The 13,070-nt window shown below is 46.1% G+C and overlaps 1 protein-coding gene across 1 annotated transcript in view; it reads right to left on the reverse strand.

Moving 5' to 3' along the window:
• LOC118398847 (cysteine-rich protein 2) overlaps nt 1-12,265 on the reverse strand; it is a 28,908-nt gene extending 16,643 nt beyond the window's left edge. The window contains exons 1-2 of the mRNA XM_035794615.1: nt 12,107-12,265; nt 10,517-10,611 (exon numbers count right to left, since the gene is read on the reverse strand). Of these exons, the coding sequence (XP_035650508.1) occupies nt 10,517-10,611; nt 12,107-12,149 (138 nt within the window). The 5' untranslated portion in view covers nt 12,150-12,265. The remainder of the gene's footprint in view (nt 1-10,516; nt 10,612-12,106) is intronic.
• Nucleotides 12,266-13,070: the final 805 nt, after the last annotated feature.

Consider the following 13,070-nt stretch of genomic DNA (forward strand, 5'->3'; position numbering starts at 1 on the left):
GTAGGGTGACATTTAGAAAGGTAAAAAATATATATTTTGCCAAAACAGCGTAATTACAAAATACACACTTTCAGGATTTTGATGGTGATTCTGCATGCGTCGCATATACACACTGTTAACTTTAAAGTTCAATCATCACTTCCTTCATACCTATTTCAGACCTTTGAGTCTATATATGGACACTGAGGTCAGGGACATAATGTCTACGACAGCCTGTGACTCGGCTAGTCCAGCAAATCTGAGCTCATGTTTTTTTCTGGACAGTAAAGTCTGTCCCAAATGGCACCCTACTACCTATGTATTGCACTTCTTAAGTAGTGCACTGTGTTAGGAATCGGGGGCTATTTGGAACGCAAACTCTATCACAGGCATCCGTTACAGACCTGACAGTCTGGTGTAATGTCAAACTTTGGCTGTTCATTGTCACGTTGTCACTGAGGGTGTGGGTGTGATGTCATGATATCATGGAGCAGCCGTTAATCAGTGTGATGAATGAGTTGGCGTTAAATGCAAAGAAAACATTGCATCAGCTATGGGCTGGCATTGTAGGCTACAATCCAGGAACTAAGGACATGCCTTTCTGACAAGGTCATTATACATCTTGTAATTTAACCACAGGGGGCTGGTGAGGGGAGGACGGCTCATAATAATGGCTGGAATCGAGTGAAAGAAATGGTATCAAGCACTTGGAAACTGTGTTTGATACCATTCCATTAACACCGTTTCAGCCATTACTATGAGCAGTTTTTCCCAGTTAAGGGTGCCACCAGCCGCCTATGCATTTAATGTCTACTTAACCTCATGTAAATGTAATTTAACCTGACACTGCAGTGGGCTAAATCAGGTTCACGCGGAGTGTTTCTTGGTAGTTTTAAACAAATCTACTTTGAAACAAAGGTATACACCTCACACACGTTATAGGCTTAAAAAAAGAAGACAACTGTACCATGTCAGATATAGAGTTCACATGTATTCTAATTTGAGTTTGCATCCCAATATTACATCACAGAAGACTGAAATAACAAAATTGTTTGACATAGAAACACCAGATTTTAGGCAGCTTTTTAAAAGTCATTTGTATTAATGTATGTTTTAACATTCCACCCATGAGGCTATTTTACTGCAGGAAAGGGCTACTGTCTTTTTTTGGCATGTCTGTAATTTCAATGATCCCAACAGACAGAATTATTGCTCACCCTTTTCACCTACCTCATTCCCATACTGAGTTCCCTTTTGCACACCAATATCTCTAGGTGTGATCATTTACCCAGTGTTAATTCAGGAATGCAGATGCCATTCTCCCCGCTGTGTTGTCTGTCCCTCCCTGATGAAAAAGTATTGAGAGTTATAGGCTTAAAAAAGAAGACAAGATGTCAGATATAGAGTTCACCGTTAAAAGGTTTTAGAAAATGTTCTGAACAATGAAGGTCAAGAGAGAGAGTCCCTCCCTGATGAAAAAGTATTGAGAGAGAGAGACTTCAGTTAAAAGGTTTTAGAAAAGAGAGAGAGAGAGAGAGAGAGAGAGAGAGAGAGAGAGAGAGAGAGAGAGAGAGAGAGAGAGAGAGAGAGAGAGAGAGAGAGAGAGAGAGGAGAGAGAGAGAGAGAGAGAGAGAGAGAGAGAGAGAGAGAGAGAGAGAGAGAGAGAGAGAGAGAGAGAGAGAGAGAGAGAGAGAGAGAGAGAGAGAGAGAGAGAGAGAGATATCGATATCCTTCACTTGACAGCCTGTCAAAAACACTCCCGTCCAGAAATAACAGAAGCCTATTCGTTCTCTCATGCCACAGCATTTCAGAGATAAAGAAGTGGATGGACTGTATATGGGCTTGTGAAAGTGAACTAGCAATGTTCATCCATTAGTCTATGTATACTGTTGGGTTGTGTATTTCATAAAGAAGGATAAGTCCTCTGTGTCTCCATTCAAACCTGTGTAAGAACAACTACCTCTCAAAAGTCAAACATGTAAACCCTACCATCCACAAGTAAACCTTAAAATCAACTAGTCATCTTTATCTTCAGATGAAAAGACAAAGACAGCATGGAGGGTTAGACTATTAGACTCTAGAGAATACAGCCATGGCTTGTGAACTCAAAAACAGGACAATGTTTAAAACAACGGCCTGTATCTGAGAAAGACAGACTGTGTGTGTTCCCTGGCCCACTGAATCAACTCCTAACTAACAACACTGAAACAACGCTGGACTTTGTCTCCTACTGGTCTGAGATGACTTGAATAATTAGCCTTTTGACATTTATTCTACCCTTTGAGATTTGTAAAGACTAGTCATGTGACCAACCATACCTGGCCTGACTATGGGGCCTATAACTATAATTCTATCAAACTAAGTTAACAGGAGTCTGTGATAAGTGAAAAATATTATTTAGACCGCACGTTTGGATTGTGTTATAAAGCATTTCCAGACACTGGCTAGAATAGCGTCGATCCCCTTCTGTATTTCTTACAGATTTTTTGACAGCCACAGACAGCAGCCGAGTCGGGACTTAAACCCCTTTGCCAGTGGGTATTTGTGGTCCCCCATTGGCTCGACACTGCCTAAATTACATCCATTGTTGATAGATTGTTTTATGTAATGCATTTTACTAGTTTTAGTACAACAAACCCTCACTGGAGGATCCATGCAACAAGTTGAGTCTTCATTGTTCAGGCCAACCTGTGCTACCTTCATTTTTAGCTTATTTTCCAACTCTAATATCCGTCTTTCGACCTATTTCTGCCACACCCTGATAATTCCCCCCCCCGGTCTTGCCCATCTTCCCCATTATCCCCTGTGCATTTATACCTGTGTTCTTTGTTTGTCTGTTCCCAGTTCATTTTGTTTCGTCAAGCCTACCAGGGTTTTCACCTCTGCTCCTGTCTCTCGGTTGTTCCTGTTTCCTAGTTTCCTAGTTTCCCCGGTGTTGACCATTCTGCCTGCCCTGACCCTGAGGCTGCCTGCCGTCCTGTACCTTTGCCCCACCTTTCTGGATTACTGACCTCTGCGTGACATGACCCTGAGCCTGCCTGCCGTCCTGTACCTTAGACCCACGTATCTGGATTACTGACCTCTGCGTGACGTGACCCTGAGCCTGCCTGGCGTCCTGTACCTTAGCCCCACGTATCTGGATTACTGACCTCTGCCTGCCCTTGACCTGTCTTTTGCCTGCCCCTCTGCGATTAATAAACTGTTGTTACTTCGGCGTTGTCTGCATCTGGGTCTTACCTGAAACATGATAGTACGAACTGGCCATGTCTGACCCAGCAGACTCAGACCAGCTGCGCAACATCCTCTCCTCCCAAGGAGCCACCATTAGTAGGCACGAGGAATTGCTTCGTGGCCTTATGGAGGGGGTGCAAACCTTGGCCGAACGCCATGACCAAGTGTTGGACATCTTGCTGGAGCAATTCCATGGGTTGGCTGGGAGGCAGCCTACTATGATGGGTACCTCACAGCCCCTCAGTAACTCAGCAGTTAGCAGCGCCGCCTCACCGGTCACTCAGCCTTCCCCGGAGCCACGATTACTTCCCCCGCAACATTTTAATGGAGAGCCAGGCACCTATCGGGCATTTCTATCTCAGTGTGCCCTCATCTTCAAGCTTCAGCCCTCCTCCTTCGCCTCAGACTGCTCTAAAATAGCGTACCTAATCACGCTGATGTCTGGGAGGGCGCTCGCCTGGGCTACAGCTGTATGGGAGCAACAGCTGGCCACATGCGTCAGTCTGTGTGAGTTCATGGGAGAATTAAAGAAGGTGTTTGATGCCCCATTCTCCGGGAGAGAGGCTGCCTGGAAGCTACTCCAGCTTCGGCAGGACTTCCACAGTGTGGCAGAGTATGCAGTGGATTTCCACACGTTGGCAGCTGAGTGCCTGGAATCAGGAAGCGCTGTTGGACATGTTCCTACACTGAGTCTTGGAGGAGGTCAAGGATGAGCTTGCAGCCCGGGAATTACCGATAGATCTCGATTCTCTCATCGCCTTTACCATCAGGATCGATGGGCGGCTACGGGAACGACGGAGAGAGAGGAGATTTGATTTTGCTCGCCCGTCCAAGGATTCCACCTCTCCTCCGATGGCACCATTGCTGAGAGAACCTGAGGCTACCCGATCGATGTTCACCAAGAGTCGCCGAAGACGTCTGAGTCACCGTTTCCCGAGCCTATGCAAATAGGCAGAGCTAGGTCTGTCTCCAGCGGAATAGCTATACAGGCTCAACACGAAGAGCTGCCTGTATTGCGGAACTCATAGTCATTTTGTGTCCTCTTGCCCGCTAAAAAAACAGGCTCACCGGTAGGAGTGAGTACTCTAGTGGGCTTTTCTGCTTGCCTTACTTACACTCCATTTCATGCCATTCTGCTGTGGGGAAACAAGTCGAAATCTCTCCGGGTCCTCATTGACTCTGGACACTACCCTGGCTTTTTGGACGCTACCTTGGCTTCCGAGCTGGATATCCTCACTCAGCCCCTCTCCATTCCCATTGACGTTAGAGCGCTGGACTCTATAGTCCGGGTCACACACAATACCACTCCCATCACACCTACGGGTGTCAGGGAACCACAGCGAGACTATTCCATTTCTGCTCATTAAGTCTCCTCAGATTCTTGTGGTATTGGGATTCTCCTGGATCCAGTGACATAATCCTCTCATTAACTGGTCTACTGGTGCCATCATGGGCTGGAGCCCGTTCTGCCACGCCCATTGCCTGAAGTCAGCGCAACCTGCCCTGGGACTTCTTCCTGTGGGCTCGGACGTTACCCCGGACCTCTCCGCCATTCCCGCGGAGTATCAGGACCTTTGGGAGGTGTTCAACAAGGCCCGGGCCACTTCACTTCCGCCGCACCGACCATATGACTGCGGGACCTTCTCCCTAGCACCACTCTGCCCCTTGGTCTCGCTGTTGGGACCGGAGACCAAGGCTATGGAGACCTAGATTGGGGACTCCCTAGCTGCTGGATTTATCTGTCCTTCTTCCTTTCTCGCTGGCGCAGGGTTCTTCTTTGTGGAGAAGGACAAGACCCTGTGCCCGTGCATCGACTACCAGGGACTCAATGACATAAGGGTGAAGAACCGCTACCCGCTACCACTCATCATTTCGGCCTTAGAGCCGCTCCAGGGGGCCACCGTGTTTTCCAAGCTGGACCTACAGAACGCCTATCATCTGGTTCGGATACGGGAGGGGGATGAGTGGAAGTCCACCTTCAACACATCCAGTGGCCACTACAAGTATTTGGTCATTCCATTTGGCCTTACCAACACCCCTGCTGTGTTTCAGGCTCTGGTAAACTATGTTCTTCTCTACATGTTGAACCGGTTCGTCTTTGTCTACATTGATGACATCGTCCTCTTCTCCCGCTTCCCCCAAGAACATGTGCTTCACGTCCGACAGGTTCTTCAATGCCTCCTGGAGAATCAGCTGTTTGTAAAGGCAGAGAAGTGCGAGTTCCATCGCTCCACCATTCCCTTTTTGGGGTACATCATCTCTGCTGGGAGTGTCCAGATGGATCCCGGGAAGGTGAGAGCGGTGGTGGATTGGCCCCAGCCTACGTCCAGGGTGCAGCTGCAACGTTTCCTGGGGTTCTCCGACTTCTATCACCGCTTTATCCAGGGTAACACCACCCTAGCTTCCCCACTGTCAGTACTCACCTCTCCCAAGGTTCTGTTCATGTGGTCCCCTGCTGCTGACCAGGCGTTCCGGGACCTCAAACACTGCTTCACCACTGCTCCCATCTTAGTTCATCCTGACCCTTCCCGTCAGTTCCTGGTGGAGGCTGATGTTTCTGATGTAGGAGTGGGGGCGGTCCTGTTCCAGTGTTCTGACCTGGATCTTAAGCTCCATCCCTGTGCCTTCTTCTCCCACCACCTCAATGCCATGGAGAAGAACTATGCTGTGGGGAATCGGGAGATTCTCGATGGTGTTGGAGGAATGGAGTCACTGGCTAGAGGCGGCGGAACATCCGCTCATTGTATGGACTGACCACAAAAACCGGGGGTATCACCACACCACCAAGCACCTCAACTCCAGGCAAGCTAGATGGACCCTGCTGTTCACACTGTTCAACTTTTCCCTCTCATACCGGCCGAGATCCAAGAATGTCAAGCCAGATTCAGTGTCTTGCCGCCCTAACCCCACGGCTATTACCCTGGAGCCCGAGGCCATCCTTCCCACCTCATGCCTGGTGACGGCACTCAGCTGGGGTGTAGGGAAGCAGGTCCGGGAGGCTCAGCATTCCCAGCCGAACCCCGGGGGGTTCTACTTCTCCAGACTTGCCTGCCACCGGGGCCCCCATTGGACCCTGGCGTTTGTGTGACAATGCTTTTGGTGGCCTACCATGGTCCCTGACGTCTCTGCATTTGTCGCTGCTTGCACAGTTTGTGCACAAAATAAGACTCCTCGGCAAGCTCCAGCTGGTCTCCAACCTCTGCCTGTCCCTCACCGTCCCTGGTCTCACATCTCCCTGGACTTTGTCATGGGTCTTCCCCCATCTGATGGAACACCGCCATCCTGACTGTGGTGGATTGGTTTTCCAAAGCCGCCCACTTCATTCCTCTCCACAAATTACCCTCTGCCAAATAGACGGCCCCTCTCATGGAGCAGCACGTCTTCCAGATCCATGGACTACCAGTTGACATGGTTTTTGACCGGGGTCCTCAGTTCTTGTCCCGGTTCTGGAAGGCGTTCTGCACCCTCATTTGGTCATCGGCCAGCTTGTCCTCCGGGTTCCACCCCCAGTCCAACAGCCAGTCGGAGCGAGCCAACTAAGACCTAGAGACTACTCTGCACTGCCTTGTCTCTGCCAACCCCACCACCTGGAACCAGCAGATTGTGTGGGTCGAATACACCCGCAACACCCTTCCTTGCTCTGCCACGGGCCTATCACCTTTTGAGTGTTCCCTGGGGTATCAGCCCCCGCTGATAGAAGAAGAGGTCGGCATACCTTCTGCCCAGATATTTGTTTGCCGCTGTCGTCGTACCTGGAGGAGAGCCCAAGACCACCTCCAGGTATCAACGACAAGCGGGTCGCCACCGGACCCCAGCTCCCGGTATCATCTCGGGCAGAAGGTATGGCTGTCCACCCGGGATCTGCCCCTCCAGGTGGTATCCCGCGAACTTTCCCCCCGGTTTATCAGCCCGTTTCCCATCTCCAAAATCATTAGCCCCTCTGCTGTTCGTCTTTTGTTTCCCCGTACCTTTCATATATATCCTACCTTTCATGTGTCCAGAGTTAAACAACCCATGCCTCACAGCCCTTTGTCTCCTGTTTCCAGTGCTGGGTCCCCACCAGGGACATTCTGGACCTAGGCCTCATCGCGGATTTCCAATGCCAACAGCCCGGTTAACCAGGTATGCGCCCAGGTAGGACGCCAGGTGGCACCCCTAGAGATTGGGGCGGGGGGGGGGTACTGTCACACCCTGATCTGTTTCACCTGTCTTTGTGATTGTCTCCACCCCCCTCCAGGTGTCGCCCATCTTCCCCGTTATCCCCAGTGTATTTATTCCTTTGTTCTCTGTTTGACTGTTGCCAGTTTGTTTTGTTTAGTCAAGCCTACCAGCGTTTTCCCCTCTGCTCCTGTCTCTCAATTGTTCCGGTTTCCTAGTTTCCCTGGTGTTGACCATTCTGCCTACCCTGACCCTGAGGCTGCCTGCCATCCTGTACCTTTGCCCCACCTATCTGGATTACTGACCTCTGCATGCCCATGGCCCATCTTTTGCCTGCCCCTGTTCGATTAATAAACTGTTGTTACTTCGATATTGTCTGCATCTGGCTCTCACCTGAAACGTGATAATTTCTGGGATTTGCTTTTTATTAATTTGACTGTGAGACATGAGACATCCTTTAACAAGTGATGTTAGTATGACTGTATGCCTGCTTTCTTTGATTTACAGGATATACTGTGCATGACTAGGCAGAAATGTGGGGTCCTGGGGATCATACAAGAGGATTATGCTGCTAATACTATAATAGCAAGAACATAACCCTACACTTTCTATGTACCGATGGAATTCCTTTACGTTTTGAACATCTGGTCACATAGTCACAAAGAGTCTCATATTAGAAGTGCTGATGTAGGATCAGTTTAGCCTTTTAGATCATAATGAATAAAGATTACATGGACAGGGGGAATCTGATCCTAGATCAGCATTGCTTAGACGCTTTATGAACGCTGGCTCTGACCCTTAGTGATGTCTTAATACTTGCATTCCCAAACCCTTTGTTATTTCTATCCATCATCATCAGTGTCATCTTTTCCTTGACGAAGAAACGCCCTGGTGAAATGAGAGCCAAATCCTCCTGACCGAGTTTCATTAAACATTCACTTGAATTTGCAATGTCCCCTGAGCTAACAATCCATTCCATTGCTTGGCTGGCTAGACTCCCCTGGGCTAGACTGACATACCCAGTATTATTTAATGAAGTTGCTCAGTTGTGCACTGGGGCCTCCCACTCCTCCTTCTTTTCTGGTTAGGGACAGTTTGCTCTGTTCTGCGAAGGGAGTAGTACACAGCGTTGCACGAGATCTTCAGTCTCTTGGCAATTTCTCGCATGGAATAGCCTTCATTTCTCAGAAGAATAGACTGACGAGTTTCAGAAGAAAGTGCTTTGTTTCTGGCCATTTTGAGCCTGCAATCGAACCCACAAATGCTGATGCTCCAGATACTTAACTAGTCTAAATAAGGCCAGTTTTATTGTTTCTTTAATTAGCACAACAGTTGTCAGCTCTGCTAACATAATTGAAAAAGGTTTTTCTGGGGGCCTCCCGGGTGGTGCAGTGGTTAAGGGTGCTGTACTGCAGCGCCAGCTGTGCCATCAGAGTCCCTGGGTTCGCGCCCAGCCTCTGTCATAACCGACCGGGAGGTCCATGGGGCGACCCACAATTAGCCTAGCGTTGTCCGGGTTAGGGAGGGCTTGGTCATCGCGCGACTCCTGTGGCAGGCCAGGCGCAGTGCGTGCTAACCAAGGTTGCCAGGTGCACGGTGTTTCCTCCGACACATGGGTGCGGCTGGCTTCTGGGTTGGATGCCATTAAGAAGCAGTTGGGTTGTGTATCGGAGGACGTGTGACTTTCAACCTTTGTCTCTCCCGAGCCCGTACGGGAGTTGTAGCGATGAGACAACAATTGGATACCATGAAATTGGGGAGAAAAGGGGGTAAAAATTCACCTAAAAAAAGGGGGTTTCTAATCATCAATTAGCCTTTTAAAATGATAAACTTGGATTAGCTAACACAACGTGCTATTGGAACACAGGAGTTGCTGATAATGGGAATCTGCATGCCTATGCAGATATTCCAATAGAAATCAGACGTTTTCAGCATTAACAATGTCTACAATGTATTTCTGATCATTTTGATGTTATTTTAATGGACAAAAAAATGTGCTTTTCTTTCAAAAACAAGTACATTTCTAAGTGACCTTTTGAACAGTAGTGTATACTGTGTATATGGTGGATTGGAAGTGATGCAGACAATAATATTGATGGAAGATCCAATCTAAGTGCAATATTTAAAAAATAATAATAATAACAATAAAAAAGTAATCTTTAGCCATTTTATATTTTTCAATTTATCAGGGGGCGCTGCATCACCCTTAGCACCCCTTCTCCCACGGCAATGTCTGCAACATGGGTGTGCAGTCAGATATACAAGCCCTAGATTCTGAACTTAAACGATTCAGCTCAGGGAGCTTGAAAATTCCCTAAGTTATCTGAGCAGGACAATGAAAGGTGAAATGACATTGACAATGCGTTCCAAATGTCACCCTATTCCCTATGTAGTGCACTTATTTTTTTGTAGTGCCCTATATAATGAATAGGGTGCCATTTGGGACATTCCCACAGTGAAAGGATCAGGGTCACGATGCCTGGTGAGGGGTTGGAGTGGACAAAGGATGAGTGTCAGGTTATTGTGAAGCCACAATTTGGTTCACGGACCAGCTATAATCAAAGGGACCCACAAAGACATAGCTGCTCAACAGTTTCATTCTTGAGATGATTGGAATTTCTGGGCCACTGCTATAGTACTAGTGATCTGGCTTCTACTGCAGTAGCACTACAGCAATTTAATTTGGAGTTGATACAGTACATGGGTCTATAAACAATGACCCAGTAGTGCAACTCACTTAACTGACCGCACCCCTTATGTGGGATCTTCATTTGAGTCACTTTGACTACAACGGGAAAATAATCTTGCAGCAACAGGAAATGTGAATTATTATGTGGATTATAATTCATGAACATTTTTGTAGGGGTATATATTACAGTATATATATATTTTTTTCTTTACAAAATTATATTACTCCTTATGGGGGTCAGTGGCCTGCCATACTCCCTCTGTCCCCATGCAACCCCTTCCCTCTCTCCCATCCTCTTGGGTAGGATAGCACAACCCTTTGATGTCTCTCTCCCTCCCTTTGTTCTGGGGTAAGATAGCACACTTCTTCCCTCACTCTTTCTCTTTTTCATTATCTTTCTCTCCCTCCTTCTTTCTCTCTCTGTAGACAGGATATTACGGCCACAGGGCCTCCCTTTACCTCAGCATGGTTGCCAGCCGACAGGGTCTTGTTACAGCGTTCGCATTTCAGGCAGAACCGGTGCCAGTTTTTCCCCAGCGAGCTCACCTTCTCAGCTGCAGGACAGAGAGAGAGAGTTTGTTTACAAAGACTCAAATGACAACAAAACATAAACAATGGCGCAGGCATAATACAGTCTTAGAATGTGGGTTATCAGTTGGGTTATGAATACCTTATAATTTGGGTAGGACAGTTGAACTAAGCTCATTAAGCATTTATAGGTTTTATCCTTCAAAAACATTGTTTGCAAATTATTTGTCTATTGCTGTTAGCTGTAATTATATCTCATTTTTGGGACATTATACAGAGGATCTCCTCTATGCTGTTTCACAAGGTAGGTTATTACCAACACAGACGTTGTACTCTCCCCTCCCTGAAATGTTATTGAGCATTCGTCCTATTATGGGTCACCACACTCCAGGATAAGGGTTCAATGTGCAGCCAATAAACATATAGTAAAAGGTGCATTTCAGCTCAGTTTGACTTCAAGTTCAAAACTGTATCTTACAATATTTTCCATATTTTGCCATCAAACAAATGTCTGGAAGAGACATAATTATCAAGTTCCAACAAGTGGTTTAACTGATGTAACCAAAGTAACCTTGCCCATATGCTATGTTAAAGTAAATGAACATGTCAAGTATGAATTAATCCTAGTTAAATGTTTAGGGATAATCAGCCAACATTCCAGAGATGCTGGGAAAGAAGGTATATGCAACTTTCACCAAACTTCATCTTTCCCATGTGAAAATAGTCCCGGCAGTGAAGATGCTGAAAGACCCATAGCCTGCATTTAAAAAGGTAACATGAATCATAATTATAATTATATATATTTTTTTCTGCATAATAATAAATGATCTTCTAATGATAATAAAGACTTCCCGGTTCTGTGCGAGAAGCTACTTGTCAGTAGGCTAAACGAATACGATGTCACCAGCAGGGACAACTTGGCGTTCATGCAGCGGCAGTCCCCCATCACTCCACAGGTCTCCTCTTAAAAAGACATTTATTTGCAAGACCTACAGAGTTTGGATTCTACCCTGGCCGTGAACCCACTCTCCGAGGGGTGTCTCGGGAGAGTTAGGATATGCAAGAAATACTTTTCCATTTCACAAATGCGTATTAATACACACGTGTACATGTGTGAAATAGGGCCAATATAAGCATCCACCAATTTATTATTTTATTGTTATATTGTATTATATTCTATTGTATTTAATGAATTTGTATTATTTTCTGTTCTATTCATATGTGCACACAATTGTCACTACAATAACCATTTTAATTTTCAGCGTCCACCAAATTATTATTTGAATTATTATAGTGTATTCTATTGTATTGTATTTTATTATATTATGTCATATCTGCACACAATTGTCACTACAATAACAATTTAAATTTTCAGTGTCAGTTAATTTTCCTTTAGTTAGGCCTATGCTAAATCATTATAATTATTAATCAAAATAAGCAATCCAAGTTCTTTGATCATCTTCAATATTTACATTCCTTGGCATTTGCTGTGGCTAGAGGTTTACAAAAATGATTCCTTACCAAAAAACACATCATTTGTGCATCTAGGGCACCTCGACGTCATTCTTCAGCAATTCTTTGTCCAGCTGACGATCAACCCGAACTTCAAATTGACTTCAAATTCTATCTGCGGCGCTGGCAGAACGATGCAGTGCCGATCGCATTCAACTGTGACGTTGGCGCTCCGCCTCCGAAAGGGAGGTGTGGAGTTGAGTGAAGTTGCTCCTAGATGCTGATCTTGGGTCAGTTTTGAATTTTCCCAAATTATTGTTAATGTTCAGATTGCGGGGGGAGCTGATCCAAGTTCTGTACATAGGGGAAACTTCACCCCCGAGCAATGGGAGCTATCGCCTATCGTGCCATTTCATTGAACACACCCACTCTTTATTTAGGAAAGCTATGGTACCCTGCAATATGAAAGGGATAGTTCACCCAAATTACAAAATTAAATATTGGTTTCCTTACCTTGTAAGCAGTCAATGTATGACAGCAATCCATGCTTTGGTTTAGTTTCCCTGGCAGTGTTACCACATGCAAACATTTGAGCATTTCTGGTTCAAATTCCATTCAAGTCATGGGATCAATATTAGCACATCATGTTCAAACATCTATTTTTGTTTTTATATTGAACTTTTATTAAACTAGGCAAGTCAGTTAAGGACAAATTCTTATTTACAATGACATCCTACCCAGGCCAAACCTGGATGACTCTGGGACAAATGTGCGCCGCCCTATGGGACTCCCAATCACGGCCGGATGTGATACAACCTGGATTCAAACCAGGGGCTGCAGTGACGCCTCTTGCACTGAGATGCAGTGCCTTAGACCGCTGCGCCACACGGGAGCCATATAAGTCACTTAATTGAGTTCCACAACCAATTGTAAATACTTTCAGATGATTTGGATATGATGCTTGAAAAATGCTAATATCCATCCCATGACTTAAGTGGGATTTGTGCCACAAATGCTAAAACATAAGCATGTG

This window comes from Oncorhynchus keta, chromosome 2, assembly GCF_023373465.1.
Source record: "Oncorhynchus keta strain PuntledgeMale-10-30-2019 chromosome 2, Oket_V2, whole genome shotgun sequence".
Taxonomy (NCBI): Eukaryota; Metazoa; Chordata; class Actinopteri; order Salmoniformes; family Salmonidae; genus Oncorhynchus; species Oncorhynchus keta.